The sequence below is a fragment of the Artemia franciscana genome, chromosome 20 (assembly GCF_032884065.1).
Source record: "Artemia franciscana chromosome 20, ASM3288406v1, whole genome shotgun sequence".
Taxonomy (NCBI): Eukaryota; Metazoa; Arthropoda; class Branchiopoda; order Anostraca; family Artemiidae; genus Artemia; species Artemia franciscana.
Window position 1 is genome coordinate 549,383 of NC_088882.1, and position 25,329 is coordinate 574,711.

Here is a 25,329-nt window from a genome sequence, read left to right on the forward strand (position 1 = left end):
AAAAAAACTAGTTTTTTTTAACTGAAAGTAAGGAGCGACATAAAAACTTAAAACGAACAGAAATTACTCCGTATATGAAATGGGTTGTCCCCTCCGCAATCCCTCGCTCTTTACGCTAAAGCTTTTAATTGTATTAAAAAGCAGAATTGTGGCAAAGAGTCAAACTTTAGCGTAAAGAGCGAGGGATTGCGGAGGGGACAACCCATTTCATATACGGAGTAATTTCTGTTCGTTTTAAGTTTTAATGTCGCTCCTTACTTTCAGTTAAAAAAACTAGTTTTTTTTTATGTAATTTCTGAACGTTTTTGAATTAATGCATGTTTGATTTTGGCTCTCCACACATAAATTATTAAAATGAAATTTGCATATTAATTCCTTTTTTGGCTAAATGGCTTTCTCTTAGTTTTGATCAGACGATTTTGAGAAATAAGGGATGGGAAAGGAGGCCTAGTTGCCATACAATTTTTCGGTTACATAAAAAGGCAACTATAAATTTTTATTTTTAACGAATTTTTCTATTAGTAAAAAATATACGTAACTTAAGAATTATCTTACGTAACAAACTTTAATATTCTTTAATTTTTATTATGTATATGAGAGGGTTTGTACCCTCGTTAATACCTCGTTCTTTACACTAAATCGCAAGTTTTGTCCCAATTCTTTAAGAATGACCCCTGAATCAGAAAGGCCGTAGAATGAATAGTTGAAATTACTAAAAATACTATAGCATAAAGAGCGAGGTATTTATCTCCTCCTAAATACCTCGCTCTTTATGCTAAAGTATTTTTAGAACCCCTCACATGCGTAATAATCTCTGTTCGTTTTAAGTTTCAATGCTATTCTTTACTTTCAATTGAAAAAAAAATTTTCCATGTTTATTTTTTCAATGTTTTTTTATAGTAATTTTAGAAAATCCTGCGCCCTTTTCATTGAATTTCTGTTCCCCCATGACACATTTCTCCATGGAAAGATCCTCCCACATAGCCCCCTCCCCTCAACCCCACCCCCAAAACCAAAAAAAAATCCCCTGAAACCGACTGTACACTTCCCAATAACGATTATTATATGTAAACACTGGTCGAAGTTTGTAAGTTGCAGCCCCACCCCCAGGGACTTTGGGGGAGTAAGTCATTCCCAAAGACATAGTTATTATGGTTTTTGACTATGCGGAATAAAATGGCTATCTCAAAATTTTGATCTGTTGACTTTGGAGAAAAAATGAGCGTGGGAGGGGGCCTAGGTGCCCTCCAATTTTTTTGGTCACTTAAAAAGGGCACTAGAACTTTTCATTTCCGTTAGAATGAGCCCTCTTGGGACATTCTAGGACCACTTGGTCGATACGATGACCCCTGGGGAAAAAAAAACAAAAAAAAAAACAAACAAATAAACACGCACCCGTGATTTGTCTTCTGGCAAAAAATTCAAAATTCCACATTTTTCTAGATAGGAGCTTGAAACTTCTACAGTAGGGTTCTCTGATACGTTGAATCTGATGGTGTCATTTTCGTTAAGATCCTACGACTTTTAGGGGGCGTTTCCTCCTATTTTCCTAAATAAGGCAAATTTTCTCAGGCTCGTAACTTTTGATGGGTAAGACTAAACTTGATGAAACTTATATATTTAAAATCATCATTAAAATGCGATTCTTTTGATGTAGCTATTGATATCAAAATTCAATTTTTTAGAGTTTTGGTTACTATTGAGCCGGATCGCTCCTTACTACAGTTCGTTACCACGAACTGTTTGATATTTCTTCCCGAAGACCCCGTAATTACTTATACAATTATGATCCTGCAAACAATTACAGACTAAATTAGATTAACAGGGTCGTGGTCCAGTTAATAAAGAGTTAAACTTAAATCACAATGTCAAGCGTTCTATTTTTATTTAGGTATTTATTTTTCAATCTGGATTTTTCTTCTTCTATATGATTATTTTTTCAGATAATTAACTATTTTCATGAAATGATGCAATTTTTCTTAACTTGCAAAGTATTTTGGTTCAAAAGGGAATAGAGGTCACCCAGTTCATTGTTTACAACAGTATTTTTAGTATAGCACTAAATTCATACAATAACCAGTGGTGTAATTTTTTTGAAAATCGTAGGAGGGGGGGGGGAGAAGTTGGAGCTAATTATCCAAAATCAAGTCAAAATGACAGTGAAAACTGAAAAATTAGCCATATAGTAATATAAAAGGTAAAGGTAAACTAAAGAAAACTGACACGTTTCGGGGGATACTTGAATTATTCAGGCTTATCTGAGTTTTGACGAGATTGTTGTAGAAACTAAATTTCAATTCGGGAGATAAATTGGAGTCTCGGGAGGCAAACTGAGGTCTGGAGTTTAAGTTGCCTCCTCTTTCCAATAGAAAACTATGCCCTTGGTCCCAATCCCTTGCCACTTAGGGGATGGAGAAGTGTGGCATGTGGTTTTGGAACCAATCAAAGTTATATATTAAAAGAAGGATTACTTATTGTTATTTTGCTTATTTAAATTATTCATTTATTTTCCTATCCAATAGACAGGATAAAACTATTTGTAAAATATAGCCTATACAGAAATTTTAGTACTAAAACCTACGTGCATTGTTCCTGTGATATTTTTTAATTGTCAGGCTACATTCCAACTTTTTTTTTTTACTCCTGTTCAAAAACTGTATGTTTTAAGTATTTTGGTGTTTAAAAGGGAAGAGGGCTAGTGAAATGATTTAGAGATACGAAAAAGTTTGTTAATTTTTTGAAAACCTCGAAAACCTTCCTTAGAAAAATAGTTACTTCTAGAACGCCAAGGAAATCGATGCACTATAAAAATCTTGGATATTATTTCTTTGTGTCATGTTCATTCTTAATATAGAAGTGGGCATGTTTTCTTGCCCGCTCTGCACGGCATTAAATTTATTTTAAAGGTTAAACCCAAACCAAAGTCGGTTCTAATGTTGAAACAATTAGCTAATTCCATGCTACATAATTGTCCTCAAGGTTAATCATCTATTGTTTTGCAGAGTATGGCTAAAAAAAATTTGGTTTTAAGCCTGATATTTTGCAGGATTAATCAGCTAGTTCCATATTAATATGGTTCATACTTCTGATAGTATAAGGGCAATATAGAAATAATAAATAATTTAATGAAACCTTAGGATAGATATGGAGATTCTGCTTAGGATTTGAAAATCTTGAAAAACTGGGCAGAAAAATAAATATTACCTTCAAAATTATGAAGTCATTAAACGGCATACAAGGATAATGGACTGATTTATCAGGTTACATCTTGATTTCACCTACCATTACACGAAATAAAGAATAAATAAATCATATTGTATACTCTGGAAAGCTGGTTATTTCTCTCTATAGACTATAGAGTCTATAGACTCTATAGACTCTATAGTCCAAATACTACCAAGATTGGCTTACTTCAATTTTGTCTACAAAACAACTATAAAATATACTTTTTAAATCTAAATTGGCAGTCAATCATTAGACTGAGCTCACTGTGCAGATGGAATGCCACATTAAACGAAAAGGAAATTAAACAATAATCCAAAACACATTATTTTTACGCTGTTAATAGTGTCCTAAAAGGGTTTTCTTTTACTGTATCAGAACTCGTAAATTTTTGTATTTTCAGTAAACCGCTAGTTTTATATAATGCTAAAATCATAGGAGAATATAAAAGAAGGAGTTCAGAAAAAGGATTTATTAGTATTGTGCTTTTAAGAGACTGTGTGGGCTTACATACAACAAATGAACTCTAATGACTAGCTTTTGACTAGTAAAGAAAAAATGAATAGGATTTGCGGTCTAAAAGTGTTAGTAGTAAAAAGTACTGTGCTGCTCGGGTGTTTTGGCTATTCAGCACCTACTCTCTCTTTTGGTAGTTCATTTCACATCAAAATTCACTATCCATCATCTTAGGTCTATTTTTTGTAGTAATAAATGCTATTTTTACAATCCAGTATCTGTAAAACCTTGTTGGATTGGATTATATTGCATTAGAGAATAGAGGAGTCTATAAAACTGCGTTGGAGCATAGGGGATATAAGGACAAATTGCATTCAGAGATAAGGGGCATACTGACTTATACTATTGTAAGATAGGGAGCATACTGAAATACCTTATTGAGAGATAGGGGCACATGAACACACTCCGTTAAGAAATAGGGAGGTGGGACTGAAACACTACAATGAGAGATATGTTGGCGTTCTGCGACACTGTATAGAAAAATTCCTCATGATAAAGGAATAGGAAGATCAGTAAGTTTTTACTAAAGTACAGTAAGATATAAGAGATTACTCTTAATATTACATTGGAGCATAGGAAAATCTTCGCGACACCGTATAGAAGAATATGGGGCATACTACGAAATTTTTTTTCACTCCCAACATCACTTTTTTGACTTTATGAATATTGCAACATCAAGCAATGTTTTTCAAAAGGTTTAATTTTAGTAGTCCCAAGCAAAATCGTTTTTATTGATATTCTTCCTAAATTAAATTTTTTCACTTTAAGTATACCCCAACACAATGTAATACTATTCGAAAATTCTACTGACTTCTGTTACCCGTTTAAAGTACTTGGTCATCGATTCCTGAAAGAGGTGAGGGTTCAATAAGTATGTTTAATGGTACACAATCATTAGGACTAGAACAGGATGTCAGTAATTATTGCCTTAAAAACAATACCGGAAATTCAAAAAATTAAACACTAAAATTAAAAATAAGACCAGATTCAAAACACCCAATTAAAATAATGAAACGACTACTTCCTAAAATAACCATTTTAACCCCTATTCAGCCTATCAGCTGGCTGAATTCCAGGGCACTCCTGAAGAGGATGGTTAAAGACCAAGGTCCCCTGAAGCAGTTAGCCACAGGGTTGGGCATGAGAAGCAATTTGACAAAGGCTGGGGCCCTCCGCAGCGGGACTCTTAGTAGCAGGGTTAAAAGGGGCATTTAAAAAAAAAAATATTTATTACATCTTTTATGATGTAGTGTTGAATTTTTCCTCAATGTTTTGAATTTTTTCCATTTTAGTGTTTCATTTTTATGTTTTTTTTTTCAATTTAATGTTTCATTTTTTAACTTTCTGGCACAGTTTCTCAAGCAAGCATTATTGAAATCCTGTTCTGGTGCTGATGATGGTGATCATTAGATATACTCATTGAGCCCCCATCTCTCTAAAGAATCAATAATTGAGGACCTTAAACGGGTACCCGGAGTAAAGAGGAATTTGAATAGTACCACTTTGTGTTGGGGTAGGATATACACAAAGTCAAAAACTAATGATGTGAATAAGAAGATGTGTACAGCAGTTTGAAAAACCAGATTCAGGAGGAACAGCAAGAAAAAGAGTTATTCTGAATTTAAAAAAAAAAAAACTTTTGAATAGTATTGTTTGGTAATGGGATATACATAAAGTGGAAAACTAATGTTGGGAGTGAAAATTATATGTTCTTCAATCAGAAAAATCAGATTAATGAGGAATATTAAGAAAAGATTTTGTTCTGAATTACTAAAATAAAATCTATTGAATACTATTGTTTGGTATTGGGTTATATATAACGTCGAAAAGTGAAGTTGTGAGTGAAAAATATATGTCCCCCATTTTGAAAAAAGAAGTGGATTTAAGAGGAATATTAAGAAAAGAACTGGGGCTGAATTAACAAAACAAAGCATTTTGAATTGTATTAGGGTACTCATAAAATCGAAATCTAATGTTGAGAGTGAAAAAGATGTCTTTTAAAGAACTAGCTGTTTAATTTTTTTAACTTTTTTAATGATTAAGTGTATTTATTCTTGTAATTCAATGTTTTGAATTTCATTTTTTTTTTAATGTCATTTTTTGTTTTATATAATTTTAGTGTATGATTTTTCTCGTTCACTTCCTTGTACAGTTTGTCAGGCTAGAATGATTGAAAATCTGTTCTATTGCTGTTGATGGTGTACCATTAAATATACTCACTGAACCCCTGCCGCTCCCAAAACTCTATAATTAAGGACTATAAATGGGTACCAAACACTTTATATAATTTACATACTTGGTTCTTTAATTCATAATGCTTGGTTTTAGAGTATATATAGTCGAAAAATAATGTTAGGAGTAAAAAAGATGTGTACCCCAATTTTTAGTGCCGGATTTTGGAGGAATATAAAACAAAAGATATTCTGAATCAACAAAATAAAGCCTTTCGGATATTATTGTGATACAAATAAAGCTGAAAAGTAATGTTGGGAGTGAAAAGATGTGTACTTCAATTTGAAAAATTGGATTTAGGAAGAATATCAACAAAATTTTTTTTTCTGAAGTAATCAAATAAACCCTTTTGAATATTATTTCGGACTTATTATTGTGTTCTGAACTAGACACCATACAGTGTCTCAGTACGCCACATATCTCTCAATGGAGTGTTTACATATGCCTCCTCTCTCCCAATGGAGTGTCTCACTGTGTCCCTTATCTTTTAGCAAAGTTTCTCAGTATGCCTCCTATCTCTGAATGCAATGTGTCCATATATCCCCTATTCAATATGTCAGTAAATACACTGTGCTCTAATGCAGCGTGTTATAAACTTCTCTTCGCTCCAATAGAATTTCTTATGAGTTCTTTAATACTCGAATACAGTGTTTAATACCCTCCCTCATGATCCGAAGCAATCTGTTATAAACCCATTTATGCTCCAATGAAATATACTATAAACCCCTCAAAACGGCTTTACAGCTAATGGATAGCCAAACCCGCTCGTATGCCCTTGCTACAAAAAGAGAGTGTGTTTTATGGATAGAAATTTGTGATGTGAAATGACTTATCAAAAATATAGTATAGGTACTATATAGCCAAAACGGTCTGGAGGTATAGTGCATGCTGCTACTAGTTTCTGAAATAGAGTCTTGGCGGTAATCCCCTGAAGGATTCCTGCAGAACTAGAAGTCAGGGTTTATGACTCCTACAAAATGTCACAGTGCCCTTATATTTCACATGTAATCAAATACACTGTTTCCATATCCTCTTATACAATGTATCAAGAACATTCCTATGATTTAATATAATGTGATCCTTTACAGGAGGACTCCTTTACAGTGCAATACAATGTTGTAAAACTTCCCTATCTTCCTCTACAATGTCGTGAGGATTCCGCTATTTTCCTTTAAAATGTTATGAGAACTCCAATATTTCTCTATGAAAAATCATGAACACCCAACAGGCTAATCATGAAAAAACATGAAATTGTGTAGACGAGAGAAACAGAGGAAAATAACTGCCAGTGACAAAATTCAAAACTAACACTAACTTTCAGTGATCCCTTGGTGGATAACAAGAAACTTTTCACTGTTTTACCCTATATTCCAAAATTGAGCAACAAACCGGGAAGAATCCTAAGAAATCTTAACCTTAATGTTACATTTAAAAATTCAAATACAAACCAGAGCTTTTTCAACAGCGACAAAGATAAAACCAGCCCCATTCTTTTTAGTGGTGTTTATAGAAATCTTTGTTCTTGTGGCTAGTTTTATGTTAGAAGAGCACAACAACAATTGGAGGAGAGGCTATTGGAAGACAGGCCCTTAATACAAAAAGAAATTAGGTTAAGCCAAAGGCCTGAAACAATTGATTCCGCATTGGCTGAACGTGTCTCTGATAAGCCAGACCATTTCATTTAGTGATGATACCTCCATCATTACTCCTGCTGAAGGTCTCATCCAAATTTCAGGCAAGCTTTTGAAATAAAGAAGCACATTCACGTAGAGGTTGCCCTCAATAGAGAAACTGGAGATACTTTTCGAAGGCCCATTTATGATGAAATTATTAACTCTGATCGTTTTTATATCCGTCAACAAAATTATATACCGTAATCAAATAGAATCTTTGATAATACACTACCTGGCAAGCGATTAGCCTTTAAGAGTGCTTTATGTAAGATAAAATTGTGACATATCATTTACTTTTGTTGTTTATTCAGTTACCCTTTCACCTTCACTCTGAAAGAGTCAGCTTATTTTAGTTTTGTATTTGTTTTAAGGTTTGTTTGTTTTATTTTTTAATCGGTAGCGTTCTACGCTGAGGACTGTCAATGGGAGGTCTTAATCAAAATATTTGCATAATTTTTGACATGGATAGATAGATAGATAAAATCTTATTTTCAAAAAAAATTTCATTGCACTGCCAAATTTATTTGGTATAGTCACAATAAAAAGCGACGCAAAAAAAAACAAAAACAAAGAAAACAAAACACTTATCATCCTCATGATTTTCGCTATACATTTTTACAATACTAGACATAAAACTGTTCGCTAGCCGCTGGTGGGCACAGCGTACCGGCTGAAGTTTGTCAACAGGCACTGCAACCTGCGCGGGAGTCGTTTTGTTGTTTTGTTGTGGATTGAGGGGTGAAAGGGTTTTGTGGATTGGGTGGATCAAAGATTTTCTTCCGAAATCCATTCAGAGTTTCTCTCTTCTTTTTTCCAGAGTTTGTATTTTAAACTTTGTCAGCAGCTCTTCATACAATATTTTTGCCTGCTTCGAAACTGTTATTAGAGCTCTTTTCTGAACTCTTTCGAGCCTGGCACTTTGCTCAGCCGTCAGTCCAAAATGCCATACAGGAACTGCATATTCCAAAATTAGGCGAATAAAAGATGTAAACATTCGGAGGAGGTGATCTGGAGGGGTGTTATGTTTTGACATAAGCTTGAGCATTTGCAGCCCAGAATTACCCCTTTTTACTAGACCAGCTGTGTTTGCTTCCCATTTTGAATCACTGGTTATAATAACTCGCAAGAGTTTAATCTTACTGACTTTAAGAGAATCAGAGATAGTTTAGAGCAAATTATGTTCAGAAGAATTTAAAAATGAAATAGTTAAAATAGAAGATTTACTGTCATTTACTATCATATTTGAAACGGAAGCCTTAGTCTTCACATTATCAATAGAAATTTGGGTTTTGCTGCATTCATTTGCTACACAAATTTCTCCAAGGGTAAAGTCATCAATATATTTCCAACGGACTTCACAGTCATTAGTAATATTATTAATCATAACTAGAAAAAGAATAGGACCCAGGATGGTACCCTGGGGTACACCACAAAAAACTGGCTCAGGCTCAGAGAAAGACTTCTTATATTTTAAAAATTTGGAACCTATTTATTAAAAAACTCTGAATGATTTTCACAACAGCAGGGTTCACTCTAAAATCAATTAAAAGCTAAGAAATTAAAATGTTATGATCAATCAGATCGAAACCCTTTTTAAAATCAATTGTTATTAAGTTTAGCCATTTACCAGGCTGATCAACATGCTTACAAATAAAATATAAAAGACTGACTAGATAATGAGATGTTGATGTATTCTTTCTATTACCGTATCAAGGTGGGGTTCAACTTCAGCTTTTAGCCAATTTGCTACAAAGCTTTCGTACATTTTGCTGAACAAGGGGGTCAAAGTGATTGGTCTCACGCCATTGAAAATAAGTTCAGTATCTTTTTTAGGGATTGGAGTACAATACTCCCTTTTCCATATCTGTGGGTAAACTGAAAAAGTTGAAATGAAATTAAAAATTTTCGTTAGTGGCTTAGTTAATTTTTTCGGAAATGCTTTTATAAGTTCAATCGGAATATCAATGGGAGTTATACAAGTTCGTTTAAGTTTCTTTATTTTACTAAAAACTTGATCCTCAGAAATAGTAGGTAAAGGTATGCCATCATGGGATATTTTCTTATACTCTTGGGTAGTTTTATTTACATCAAGAGGTGGCAAAGATTGGATTATCCTGGTCAAATGACCATTTAACTGGTTAGCAACTTTTTCATCATTAGAATCCGAAGAAAAATCAACTACGCTAGGGGATTTTCTAAAAAAAAATTTATTTCCTTACACCACATGCTAGGCTTTGATTCAAAAAGGTTTTCAAATTTTTTTTGGTAATACTCAGCTGCAGTTTTTCTTGTCATTTTACGTATTTTGTCACATAGCATATTAGCATTTCCTATTTTCTCTTTTTTTCTTAGTTGAATTTTATACCGAATCAAATCTTTAATTTCTTGGGTTATGTAAGGAGGATTTGTGTTGCACCGCTTGGAAGTTTTCTCAAGAAAGCATTCTTCATATTTGTTTCTTAATTTATCTTGCAGAAATTTAGCTTTTCATCCGAGGACTCTAAAATTGCTACCTCATGCCAGGACTCGGATGTAATCCAATTTCCATATTCCGAGAGACCCCTGTCTGAAAGAGGTCGGTAGGAAACTTTCTTAACTACATATTTTACTTTATACGAAGGTAGTGGGGCCCACTTTATCTTGTAGTGGTAGCTACCAACAAGGGGAGGTAGGTCTTGAGGTTCATTATAATATTCTGACAAATTTGTGCAAGTTACGTTGAGTTTAGTATTACCTTTAGTAGTCAGAAACTTTACTATCTTCTTGAGTTCTTGACTTCTGAGGAAGCTTTAAATTATTAGATCGCTTTTATCACCAGTAACACAAATTCAAACATTTGGGTACTTAGAAGCAATAAAATCAACACATAAATCTAACTTTTTAGCAGACCTTTTTTGGAAAGATACCACACTGGGTGAACAATAAAACACTCCAATAACAATACCAGTTACAGATCTTGGAAGCTTTTTTGGTCGAATCATATTCCAAATCATTTCATCATCATCATTAATATGGGAATTCTGTAGTAGCCGTGGTGCCAACTGCTCACTTACGAAGCAGGCTACGCCGCCACCTTTCATACCTAACAGATGGTTCTGATATCTTAGTTTAATAAATTGTTTGTAACCTTGTATTGTTGGAAATTCAGGACTTTGTTTATGTACTTCTGTAACTATAATAATATCAGCTCCGGTTACTTGAACATAACCCTCGAGTTCACCCGTTTTATCAACGTTAAGACTTTCCGCATTTAAAGTTAAAATAGAAGGAAAATGAAAATGTGATTGATGACTTCTTTTTTAACAACTTTACGTTTGTTTACTTTTGTCTGTTTTGGGAACGTCTTTTTAGGCGGGAGAAGAACTTCAGGCTCATCTAATGCAATAACTAGGCTGTCTTATTCATCTTGAAGGGCTTCAAAACGGTTACGAGACGGTAACGGTGACAAAGGAGTATGAAATATATTAGCATTAGTCTCACTATTTGAAATTTTGGGAGCTCTGCATGGAGCTAATCCGCTTGGACAATAGGTTTTTGGTTTTGACATTTCAGAATAGTTTCTTTGGGACACGAGTCAAGGAGTGGCAACACTGGACAGGGAGAGTCAAGTAGTGGCAACATTGAAGGAATGAAAGAATTACTCAATTTCAGTTTAAGTGAGCCACATGCGCAATCTTGAATACAATTAAATAACACATCAGTCTTTGAGATGTTTTCACAATTGGTAATTAGTTGTAAAATAATTCAAATTCTGATTATAGAAATATTTTCAGTAAAAGTCCATAGGGAGAGCAAATAGCTCAATAATCCAAGTTCAAATAATTTCCAGCTCAAGGCTGATTAAGAGAAGTCTATGGGGAATCACTATTGAGTCTTACTGTATAATGAGATTATATCCAGATTGTATCTAATAAACGTGTTTACTGTATGAACTCTCAAACAAGAGTTTGACATTCATGATTTTATATTTTGTCAGTGTAAGCCATACCAAGAATAACCCAATGGAAAGCTCCCGGGATGTAATTTGGCCAAAAAGTAAATTTGAGAGTGAAAAAGGAGTTTATAAAAACTGGCCTGGGATACAATTCTGCCAAAAAAGTTAGGTTGAGAGTGGAAAAGGAGTTTATGCCATGCAGAGAGTAACCACCCGAAAAGCAGCGAGGAATACTGCCAAAAAGTGAGCTTAATAGTAAATAGGGAGTGAACGCTATGCAGAGAGTAACTCCTTGGAAAGTGGCCTCAGATGAAATCTTAGCCAAAAAAATTAAGTTTAATTGTGAAAAGAACTTACGCCATGCAGAGAATAACCTCCTGGAAAGTAGTCTGGGATTCAATTTCGCTCGTAATTCCCTCATAATCGTACAATTTCGTTCGTAAATTTCTATCTTACTACAACCGAAACGGCTAGTATTGATATAGCCAAAAAGTGAGAAAAGACTTTTTTGTACATGCATTTTTATTATTAAACAAACTTATTATTAGAACTCTTTATTCTGGTATTTAAATGATCTGGAAATGATGTTTGGAAATGATCTGTCTAAGGGGTATTTTCACAAACTCATAATCAAAATAGGTTCCAGGATATTGTGTTCACTTGTGGTAAGATTATATTTGGCTCTCAGGTTAATGGTCAGAAGATATGAGATTTTGTTTACATAAGAGAAAACATAAGCGTCATGAGTGGTAAGGTTGATCTAAAAAACAGCTAGTATAGCGACACTACCGCTATACCCCCCCCCCCCGATGTGTGCCCGGGAGGTTAACAGGGTCTCCTTGCTGGATCTATCAGGGCATAACTGACGGTCCCCAGTCCGTAAAGTGGTGAAAGTTGGTCAACAGGCTAATAACCTGTCACCTTAAAAAACAATGATTGCTGAGTCAACGACAAATGACCTTGGAATTTTGGCTGATCTTCAGGTACCGAGCCTAGAACGTCCTCCGGACATGATTTTTACTACGAAAGATGCTTTTTGAATTTGATTTTGGAATGTTAGAACGATTAACCCAGATACTCAGCCGGGTCGGATAAATAATGTGATGAAAACACTTGATAAGTATCGAAAAGATGTGGCAGCTCTATCTGAGACACGAATTCCACAGTTAGGGACTCTTGAGTGTTAGAATTATCATTTTATTTATTCAGGGACAGTGCGTATTAAAGCGGCTGAAGTGGCACTGACTATAAGTGGTACAGCAAGTAAATGCCTTCTTGAAACCAGATCAACCATATACTAATCAGAAAGCGAAGAAGAAGGTCCATTGAAGATGTCAGAGTTTACAGTGGAGTCAATTGCTTCTCTGACCATCAACTTGATATATACACATGCAAAATCAAATTAAAGATGGTGAAGAAAGTGTCAGTTACAGATAAGAAACCTGATATCCAGAAGTTCCGTGATGAGACTATTCGTCAAATACATAATGTTGCGCTAGAAAATAAGTTTGCAGCTTTGAGCCTTGATGACTCCGACGAAATTAGTTCAGAAAATCTTTGGAAATCAGTATCAGAGTGCCTAAAATATGCTGCACTGGAAGTACTTGGATATGAGAAACGAAAGAAGGAAGAGTGGATTAGTAGAAAAAACTTGGCAACTGATTCTGGAAAGAACAAATCTGAAACCTCTTTTTGGTAAATACTCACCTAGTCATTCATCTAGTCAGCCTAGCGATAGGCAATACTGTGATAGTTCAAAACAGCAGTATAAATGTGCTCATAAGCGAGCAAAAATCTCTTCCAGGAATGACAAAAGAACTTATCCTGAGAATATAGCAGAAGAGACAGAAAGAGCAGCAAGTTGGGGTGATAGTACAACAGTTTATATGCTTACTAAGAACCATTCCAGCACGAAAACAAACCCTTGCCCCTCCATAAAGAATAAAAGTGGGAAGCTGCTTCCCAATAAGGTAAATGCCTAAAACCGTTGGAGGGAATATTTTTCAGGTGTTCTGAACAAGCCAATACCCCTAGAGCAATTTCTTGTCCCTGAAGTGCCCCTATTTAACTTGAATTTCGTATTTCTGAACCAGCCAATACCTCATAAGCAACTGCTGGTCCCTGACGTGCCTCTATTTTACTGGGATATCTATTCAGGCCCCGTCCTCTTTCGGGTAGTTGTAATAGCCCCTAAGTGGCTAAAAAATGGAAAAGTAGCCGGATATGTTGGAGTCCCTCCGGAGCTGTTGAAACATAGAAAAAAAACTGTTGCTGGCCTACTATTTAGGCTGCTTGGTAAGGTGTGGGACGACGAGGCTGTTCCTCCTGGCTGGATTAAAGGAATTATCGTAAAACTCTTTAAAAAAGGTAAAAAAAAACCACGCGATAACTGGAGAGGTATCACACTACATTCATTCGGAAGTAAAATTTCATGTCAAATTGTACTTAGTAGAATCCAGACCAAAGTGGAAAAAAACTTTAAGGGAGGAATAACATGGTTTCCACCCAAATCGTTCTTGCTGCGACCTGATATTTAGCTCAAGTGATCTACTAGATGAATCAAACGAATGGCAAGTGCAGGTTATTTTAATGTTCTTAGACTTCTTGGAAGCATTTGACTCTGTGCACCGTAAGGCAATATGGAAAATTCTTGTAGCGTTTGGAATGCCTTCAAAAATTGTGAATATTATTAAATCCCTGTATGTTGCACAAGTTTGTGTGGTCCAGATTAAAAATGGGCTGTCAGAGTGGTTCCCTGTCGATTTTTTTGTACGTCAAGGATTTTTACTTATCTCCAGTAATATTCACAATACTTATTGATTTTCCTCTTTGAGCTTGCCACTTTAGAGGAGGCATACAACTAAGCTCCGAGCGTCAAATGCACGACTGAGATTTTGCTGACGATGCTGTTGTCTTTGCTCACTGCCAAGAGGGCATTCAACATTATCTGAATAAATTAGCATCAAAAGCTTGCTCTGTGATAATAAAAGATTGATATTAATAAAACGAAACGTATGTCAAACTAAATCGTCACCTCTGGCAAAAACCAAACATCAGTCGTACAACAAAACTGCGGATCTTCGACGCTCTAGTCGGCTCTGTGATGCTTTACGGAGCTGAGACACGGCAAGCATCAGCTGCAACCCTCAAGAAAATTGACGTAATTCATGCGAAGAGCCTGAGGAGGATTGTGGGCCTACGATGGTCCGACTTCGTCAGCAATGAAAAGGTTCTGCAGCTCACAAAGCAGTCTTGGTTTTCGACTCAAGTAGCCAAACGAACCTTACGATGGTTCAGGCACCTCCTTCGAATGCCAACACATCTACCCGCAAAGACGATCTACGAATTCAACCCTATCAAAGTCGGTTGGAAGCGACCTCACGGCCGACCAAAGAAACGTTTTTCTGATAGCTTGTCCGAGTTCTTGACGATGGCAAACATCAGACAGAGCGAAGAGCAAATACTCGCTATGGACCGAAGTGGATGGAGGAGGCAGACGTCACTCTCTACGCCGAGCAGTGCCCGGCAGGAGACTTAAGTCACGTCAAGTATGTCAAACGTAGTTTTGACGACCATTGCAGCTGGGACTCGACACGAAGCCACTAATATAGAAGAGGTCGGGGAATTTAAGTACCTCGATAGTACAATTTCCCAAGATGGGAATTGTGATAGAGAAGTCCTGCTACGCATAGTGTATTCAGGTGGAGCATTTTCTCAGCTGAAGAATGTTTGGAGATGTAGATACAACTCTCAGAAGTTGAAATTGCGATTGTTTAGCAGTAATGTACTCTCTGTACTTCTATATGGATGCGAACCCTGGAGCCTTTCAAAGAATGCTGAGAAAAGACTGCTTGGCCATGAGAATAACTGCCTGTGTAAAATCCTTGCGGTACATTTTACCGATAGAGAAACGAATGCCCAGATTAGGGCTGATACCGTACAACCACTGGTGACCGATCAGATCAGAATGAGATGATGGAAGTATTGGGGGCATATAACACGCATGAGTGAAGAACACCTCCCAAACGATTTATGGTGTTGATCCCCACCCGGCATTCGAAGGAGTGGAAAACAACGCGGCACACTTGGTAGATCCCTGGAAAAAGAGCCAACGAGTCTCCGAGCCACTTTTAATGAACTTGGTCTTTGGCACAAGATCGGTCGAGTTGGAGGTCAACTGTCACAGCCCTATGTGCCCCGAGGTGTAGGAGGATCTAACAAATTAACTAACAATTGGGCAGTAAAATTCTGTCAGTATTGCTACACCAAAAAGGCACCACTTGTATAGTTTTCTTGATTATAGTTTTCTGGGGTAGTGGCAATTTTCAAATGTATGTCGCTTTATCCATTTTTTTTTATATTAAAACTAAAACAGACAAAAATTGAACTCATAGTTTGACTTTTTAATATTGCCGGATACTTCCTTCTAAAATACAGACTATTGGATGATGGAATTTCTTATAGATTACAGAGAAGAGGGCAAAGATAAAACTGTTTATTTTCTGATGTAATTTTAATGCAAGATTGTAAATAATAAATATATTTTATGGATTTCAAGTAAAAGGGCAGAGATAATACTGTTTATTTATGTTAAAAGATTTTGCTAATACTTTTAAATCAAGATTGTAAATGATAAACATTCATATATATTTGGGAATTTTAAATGAAACACTAAGCACTTGACGTAGAAATTTCGACTATTAAGGCATTTTTATTTTTTGTCAAATATAAATTTCTATTAATTTTTTACTAAAAGTTAGTTTTTGTACCAAACGATTTCTTATTTCAATGCAACATTGTTATTGTTGTTTCTGTTGTCAATAATAATAACGGGATTCACTTTTGAGTCAACTACTTCCATTTTTTATGCGAGCCATTGTTATATAAGTGCTTATAAGTGAATCTAAGACCAATGACAACAAAGAAGCTCTTATAAAACTTGTCCTCCTTATATTTGCCCACCATACTCTCCTGTAGTGTTTTAAGCCCTCCAAAAAAGAAAATTTTTGTGGTATTATCTTAGGTTGTTGTCTGCTAATTGGAAATGTCTTATTTAAATACTGCTAGTGTGAAACTGTACATAAATTTTACTATTTATGAAGTTTTTGGCTTCTATGGCTTACCTCTTCTTATATAGTTTTCTACGGTTTATCTCCCTTTTTTGGGGATAATTAGCCCTATATCTAAATATTTCAAGGGTCACTCGGAGTTTCAAGGGTCATAAGCGGTCATTGAATTGAAGCCATTCGTGGTTAATGCACAGAAAAAAACAAGACATAATGACAAGTTTCTTCTCGTACACAGTGAAGTAGGTTAGTCAAGGTCGTTTGATACATTAAAGGATCATCCTATCTCATCCATTAAATGGTTTTTAATGTCTGTGACCAAACTATTCAGAATTGACTGGGCATCTTGCCATAATTTGTAAAGCTTAGAAAAGAGATGCAAATAAACGACAGACAGCTTACACCCAATATCCTACAAATCTTGGAAAAAAAACATTCAACGTCTCCAGTTTTATTTCAGACATAGATATTCAGATTTGTTAAAACTTGCATCATAAGAAAGCGTTATTTTTGATTGGAGTAGAATTTGTCCTTTAAAGTCTCATAAATATTCTAGTATAACTGCTTGCAAAGCATTGAAAATGAGCTCAAAAGAAGCATCATTAAATGGTTTTACAGCTTTTGGAGTTTTCCGTTGTACTAACTGTCTTGATTGAAATCTTTGCAGAGACAGTATATACATTATTTATGAGGTGCATACATTGCTTAAACAGCGTTTTTCTTAACAATTAGTAAGAGATTTTAGATTTTATATGTTATAACAAAGAGTTTCTTATGGTTTCCTATGGATGCAACATTTAATAAGAGATTACAGGTTTTCAGGCCATGAACATTGGACAAATTCTGAGTTCTGAGTTCTTTATTTAACATTAAAATCCATAAACAAAAAAATTACTTCAAGACAATCTCCCCCATAAGGCTCCATGGCCGGGAAAGAACAGGGGAGAAAAAAATACCAACAACAAAAAATATAAACAAAAACCAAAAATTGAGTCGCCCACCTTAATAATCTCCAAAAAATGACAAGCTAGGCAGGGAGTAGCACATGATTTCACCAACTCAATTAAATATCCAACTCAATCCAGAGACATCAACTCCAAGGGAAACCGGAATAAAAAATAAAGACAAAAAAAAAAAAAAAAAAACAAACAAAATTATTTACTAGCTAGAAAATCTCTAACATAATTTTTGAACATACCAAACGAGTGGCAGCTTCGTACGAACTCTGGGAGCGTGTTCCAGATCCTGTTGCAAGCTGTCAGAGGGTTGAAGTCAGACCTCACTGACGGTGTGTGAAGAACCAGTAAATTGTTGGAACTGCGGAGATGATAAGTCGATTGATCAGAAACAAAAGATATATTATTACATAGGACAGCAGGAAGATGGCCGTGCAACTGTAAAAAAACGAAAGAAGAACAAGAAAGAAAATAGAGAGATTTCAAATCAAGCAAGGGTTTAAGTGAAAAACGGTTAGTTTCCTGAATAAGAGTCCTTGCTTTATCATAAAGTTTTGAAAGTGGCTTCAGAGACGAGGGAAAAGTTGACATCCAAATAACAGAACAATATGAAACATAAGACTGAACTAGGCTGCAGAACAAGAGTCTAAGAATCGACCCTGGAAATATATATTTGAGCTTTCTAAGGATTCCAAGACTCCTGGAGACTTTCATTTTAATCAGGTCAATATGATACTTGAACGAAAGATTTTCGTCAAGCAAGATGCCTAGGAATCGAACGTAACGATCCTTAGGTCTACTTAGAGAACCTCTTGATACATTTGTTTCATTTAAATCAGGGCAAGCCTTTGAGACTCTGGAGAAAATGAGAAAACATGACTTTTCGACATTTAAGGCAAGATAATTTACATCAAACCACTGGATAACTCTTTCAAAAAGGGCTATCATCCTTGAACGAAGATCAGACTCAGTTCTACCAGTTGTGCCAAGAGTACTGTCATCAGCAAAAGCAATAAGTGTATCCGGAAAGGACAAACTCTTGTCACAGCTAGTAACGGATACTGGTTGACAAAGACGACAGCAAATGGTAGGTTTTAAATTTTTAACCGCACTAATCAGGTCATTGACGTAGATTAAAAAGAGTATCGGCCCAATGACAGATCCTTGTGGAACACCAAACTCTATTCCAGAAGGATTAGAAAAGTCCGGATGAACCGAGATGACTCGACCAGATAAATATGATAGAAACCATGAATAAGCATTCCCTCTTATTCCAATATGGGACATTTTCAGAAGAAGAATCTTGTGTGTTAATGAGTCAAACGCTTTTCGAACATCAAGAAAAAGAGCAGCAGGTATCAAACCAGAGTCAAGAGCTGAATTTAAATAATTCAAGAGAGTTGCACATGCATGCTCAGTTGAATGTTTGGCCCTAAAACCAAACTGAAAATCATGAAAAAAGAGTTTAGAATTAAGAAAATCAAGAAGTCGAGAAAGCATAGCTTTTTCAAAAATTTTACTAAACACTGATAAAAGAGATATGGGACGATAATTTGCAGGATCATTCCTTGATCCACCTTTAAAAAGGATGATAACACGAGCACGCTTTAGAGCACTTGGGAAGACACCATTTTCAAAAGAAAGATTGACAAGTCTCGTGAGGGCACACACAATGACAGGAAGAATGAACTTGACAACCTTAGTCGGAATACGGTCTGGGCCAGAGGATGAAGAACCCCTCAAACAATTGACAATTCTGGCTATTTCAGCTTCAGAGACAGGTTCCAATGCCATTGATTTAGGACAAGATGGTCCTAGATAAGACCTAAAATCAGGTAGAGAAGAAGAAGGACTTACAGAAGAGGCTGTAGTTTTGCCGATATTAGCAAAATAGGAAGTAAACGCATCTTGAACTTTTAGCTCACCCTCAACATTTTTCCCGTCAATCACGACACTTGAAGGGACAGAAGGAGGCAGAAAAGATGGCCTGATAACAGAATTGATTACTTGCCATGTCTTCCTAATGTCTTTACCGCACGCAGAGAATTTTCTATGATAAAATAACGATTTAGCCCTTCGGCAAAGCGAATTGTAAACTCTTCTATAAGCTTTGAAAAGTTGAAGCCGAGAATCAAGCGAAAATGGCTTAGAGCACCTGTAAGCCTTCCAAAGATAATTTTTCTTCCTCCAACTTTTAAGAAGTCCAGGGGTCATCCAAGGATTCAAAGGGGTTGTTCTTTTCGATGCTGGATTCGACTGGGGTGCATTACATGTATCAAAGATAACTTCTTTCAAAGAATCATAAAACGAATTAAACAAAGAATCTATGTCAGATCCATTTTTAGAAATACTCCACGAACAACCTGCCAACCGTGACCTAAGAATATGCAAGCCCTGATCATTAAATTTTAAAGAGGAAAAACCAGCTTCTTGGCTCCTCCTTGGCAACGAATCGGAAAAATCATACATGGAAAAAACAGGAAAATGGTCTGAGATATCACTCATCAATATAGAATTTCGCACCAACGTCAAAGATGAAAAAATATTATCAAGCAAAGAAGCGGTAGTGTTAGTTATGCGAGTTGGAATGCATGCAGAAGGTAGTGTTCCACAAGCGAGCATTGTCGAAAGAAAATCCAAGGACGAGGATGACCTCCGGTCACACAAATTAAGGTTGAAGTCGCCCATAATTACAAGTTCACATGAATGAAGTTGGATTATTTCCAAGACCTCATCAAGAATCTGAAGGAAAGAGGGAACAGACCCACTAGGAGACCGGTATATATTACCAACAATCAAAGCTTTAGCTTGGGTTTTAATCTCAATAAATATGGATTCAAAAATTCCTTCTTCATTTCTTGACAGGTCATGTCTAACAGAGTACGGAAGACATTCCGAAACATAAACAGCAAGGCCACCTTTAGCCATCCTACTTCGATTCAAATATTCCATCTTGTACCCAGGGAGATGCAATAGAGATTCGTTTTTTGAATCAAGGAAAGTCTCACAAAGACCAATGAAGTCAGGGTGGCCACTACGCACTATTTTTTTCAACTCATCAAACGAAGAGCAAAGACCCTGAACATTAAGCTGAAGTACAGAGAATCTACCATCTCGTTTGGATACTCGATCTAAATCAGATACGTATTTACTACTAACTGAAAAATGGGGATTTGATGGTGATTTGTTAGACTGACCTACTGAATTATTTATCAAACTAAGAACATCAATTGGGTTATTTTGAAGATGAGATAGTCGCTCACCCAAGGAGGAGATGTCACCCAAACTAGAGTCAGACAAATTAAAAAAAAAAATACAACTATGATCCATCATGCGCCACCCACCACCCAGCTTGGCATCTTCATAACAATGACATGTGGACAGCAACTAGGCAAACAGAACGATGAACTCATTTTTTGTGAAAAAAGAAACTGAAACAGAAAAAATAAAGGCCAAAAACAGAAAACTTGAATAAGAAAAAAACTTGTATACAAAATGAAAAACAACAAAAACATAACTAAATCTCCCAATCCAGGAGAAAAATTTATATATCATAACTTACGAAAAAAAAAACCAAAACAACAACAACTAACAAACATCAAACAAATCACTAAAAAAAAAATGAACAAATCAGAAGCATAAAAAGGTACTTAAACTTATTGAATGTTCTCGGATTGTTTTCTAGTTCTTGGAGTGAGGGTTACACTTCTAAGTGTATATTTAAATAACAAGACACCCCAACTCTCATTGAGCCATCAGATATATTCAGTTTTAATTTTAAGGGAGAGACGAAAGTGAGGGGGAGGTAGAAAGTGATGCATAATTCCCAGGCCCCTAACAAAGATTTTTATTTTGGCATCAAAATCAGAAACTGATATCCACTCCCTTATGATTTCTGGGAACATTTCTGGCCTACGCTGTTATTACGAAAGTAAGGATAACAATATACCCCAAAATGAGCAGAATTTATTCCGTATAGCAGGGGAATTAACCCTTTCTCATCCAAACCTCCACCTCATGGTCCCACTCACACCAGAGGTTGTTCATTAGATCAAAAATTTATAATTAAAGTCCGTTTTCTATTCAAAAGTGATTGGAGGCCAACGTTGGAAATCAAAGGTTTAAAAGAATTAAATTAAAAACTTTTTTGAGAAAACAAGCTTTTCAAAAAAAAATAAAGAGCTCTATTACACCAAAAATTTGTAAAAATAAAGTCCAATACTCTTTCATGCCTCAAACTACCACAAATCCCTATCAATTAATGAATGAAACCCGAAACGAATAGGAATTCAATAAATAACTGAGTCAAACTCAAAGCGAGAAGAAATCAACACAAGTAGGCCTGAAAACCACCCAGCTCTCTGAGGACCAAGACGTAATTTAAAGTTTTCTTAAACAAAAGAATATTTTAAAAGTTTTTAACTTTAAAAAATTAAGATTAAGACTTTAAGGAGTAAATATAAGCACATGTTTTTAAATCGTCAATCCAGATTCTTTCATTTTTTCAGCATAGTGCTAATTATATTCTGGTTTCAGGTGGAAAGGGGGGGGGGTGTCATCCCTATTCATGTTAATTTCTACTTGTTTTGAGTTTGACTCGGTTATTTGTTGTAATTTCTTTTGTTTCAATTTTCCGTCATTTATTGAACGCGATTTGTGATAATTTTACGGCTGAAAAATTATTTAACTGTAGTTTTGTCCATTTTGGTTTAAAAGAATTACTGGGAGCAAAAAAAATTTAAAACACGATTGTTAGTTTCAATCTTTGATTTTGTAATCCTAAATTCTAGATTATTTGTTGAAAAAAAGAGAAAAAATTACGTATGATATCGTTACTGAATTATGTCGAATGAAACCTGAAACCTCCCCTCTTATGTCCCGGTATGAAACTGTTACAAAGCCAGGGAAATTCATTGCTGTCATCTACAATTTACTTACCAATGAATGTACATAAAAAGATATTTAAACTTTTTAATGCACAATCAATATCCAATATATATTCTACCATCAATATTTTGCATTCTTTAGGAGTGACTCCTGACCAGGGTTACCAAAGATACAGTTTTAGGTGCCTAAGAAGTAGACAGGTTGTGCCACATAACCCTTCACTGGAATAGAAGTGAAATTAGTGTTCACCTACAAAAATATACCAGAGCTGAAGAAAATTCAATTAGTCAGAATGAAACTAGAGTAGACCTTAAAGAATCACTGAAGGAATTATGAGCTAGTAACTTTAGCCAGTAAAAGATGTTTTCGACACTTTCTTGTAAGTTTAGCTTAAGGTTCTCTTGGAAATTTTCTTTAGATGATTTCCTATAAGGTTTCCAACGGCTCATTAGCGTGCACAATACTATCATATATCATGTACTAAATCTAAGTATTCATTCGCACTGAAGTTATTTGAGAAGACTTTTCACTTTCTTGGACACTTTCTTGAGGTTTTACCTTAATGATCTCTTTGAAATTTTTGTTACATAATTTCTTATAAGGTTTCCAATGGCTCACTAGCATGCACTATAGTATCGTGTATCATGCTCTATATCTAAGTATTTATTGGCAATGAAGTTATTTGAGTCAACTATCAGGGATAAGGCTCTATTCAAAATTTGGAAATATAAACTAGGGTTTTAATATTCCTGACCACCCTCCGACACCGTTCGCAGTTTGAAATTATACAAATTTTACTGATTGTCTGCAATGCCATGTCGGAGCATTTAGCAGCTGTTAGGGCTCGACTATCTCGCACTACAGCAGCTTTTGATGCTGATATTCCACTTGAGACTTTACTGGGAACCCCTGTTGATGTGTAAATGCATGTAAGACCTGTTACACGAGATGAAATTTGTAAGATAATTTTCGAGATTAAAAGTACTTTGGCCGGTAGTGATTACATTAATCTTTTTGTTTTAAAAACAGCGTTTCCAATAATTTCAAATATATTTATATCCCTTATTAATGCTTGCCTGAAACAGGTAAGTTTCTCAATTGTCTGAAAATTGCAAGAATAACCCATGCTCTTAAGAGTGGTTAAAAGAATGATCTGGGGAATTATTGACCAATTTTGTTATTACCTGTTGTTTTTCGTGTTCTAGAAAAATGTCTTAATTATAGAATAAATGAGCATCTGGAACGACACAAACTCTTACATCCAAAATCAATTCAGTTTCAGGAAAGGTAGAATAACAGAAACGGCGATTTCGTTCATTACTTCGGTAATTAATGAAGCTCTTGATAAGAAACTTAGGGTACCTGTTGTGGTCTTGGATTTTGTTCAGGCTTTTGACGCAGTTGACTATCGTACATTATAAATAAAATGTGAATTTTACGGACAAATGGGCTCAACATTAAGTTTGCTTCATATTCATTTTCAAAATAGACGGAAGCATTTTCATTTACAAAGAATTTCGTCTAGTAAAAATTGTGTTAACTCGGGGGTTCCCCAAGGTTCCGCATTGGGTCCTATTATATTTATAATTTTTATTTAGGATCTGCCTGATTTTGTTAATGCCCTGCCCAGAATTACAGATTTTATTGATTGTGGTCTGGGTAAAACACAGGTCAGTACACCCTTATTTGGGGATGATACAACGCTGATGTGTGTTACCCCTACGGAACAACTGTTTATGTCTGCATGAAATGTAGGAATAAGCAGGATATGCACATGGCAAAAAATCAATTACCTTGACCTGAATGACAAATTCTGTTTTTTTTTTTCTCGATTTCTGAATTTTTATCCTTGGATCACTGAATTGATATCAGAGCGAGGAATTATCAAACGAACACGGTTTACCAAGATCTTCGGAATTAATGTTGATGAAACACTATCATTTAAGGACCATGTGAAGTCGATTTCTAAAATACTGTCGTGTAACCTAGGTATAATTCGTAAATTAAAAAGATTCCCCACCTAATATTTTACAGTTGTTATATTTTTCCCTTATTCACCCTTATATTTTGTATTGTTCAACGATATGGCTTGGTACTTTCCCCTCGTTACTTAGTCCAATCCGTGTCATCCATCTTTTTGTGGTTTGGAGAACTCGGAGTCCATTAGGTCTGTCTATAGGGAAATAAATATAATGCTTGCAGCCAGATTACTTGATTTTTATGCTTTATATATATATATATATATATATATATATATATATATATATATATATATATATATATATATATATATATATATTATATATATATATTATATATATATATATATATATATATATATATATATATATATATATATATATATATATATATATATATATATATATATATATATATATATATATATATATATATATGTATCTTAATGAGAGCCTTCCATATTGCTTTGTAGGTATATCTTGTGAGAAATCAAATATTCACCAACAGGATACTCGGATGTGAGGAAATATTGAGGTTCCTCGACTTGCTTCTAGTAGGTCTTCTTTCTCTTTTGCTTATACAGGTTCCAAGCTTTGGAACAGCTAAGTAAAGATATTAAGGATAATGGTAATTTCAATCGGTTTAAATCTGATTTGCCTGTGGAGTCACTTGGTAGGTATGCTTTTGTAACAGATTAAGTATATATTCATTGCGTTATTTTTCTGTATTTTGTATGTGTTGTTTTGCGATTTGTAATGTAGTGTTTCGTTGTTTATTTTTCATGTTGGTTTTGGTAAATGGTCTCATCCTCCATACTATTTTTCTATTTTTTATTTTAGCACATCCACACAAGCTCCACTTTT

The 25,329-nt window shown here is 35.1% G+C and overlaps 1 protein-coding gene across 7 annotated transcripts in view; it reads right to left on the minus strand.

The window, feature by feature from the left end:
* The window catches only part of LOC136040237 (eukaryotic translation initiation factor 4E-like), a 97,395-nt gene that overhangs the window by 19,483 nt on the left and 52,583 nt on the right, over window positions 1–25,329 (minus strand). The window contains exon 4 of one of the 7 annotated variants that reach the window (XM_065724442.1): window positions 22,538–22,707. The exons of the other annotated variants lie outside the window; for them this stretch is intronic. Coding sequence (XP_065580514.1) covers window positions 22,705–22,707 — 3 coding nt within the window. The 3' untranslated portion in view covers window positions 22,538–22,704. The remainder of the gene's footprint in view (window positions 1–22,537; window positions 22,708–25,329) is intronic. 7 annotated transcript variants of the gene reach the window in all.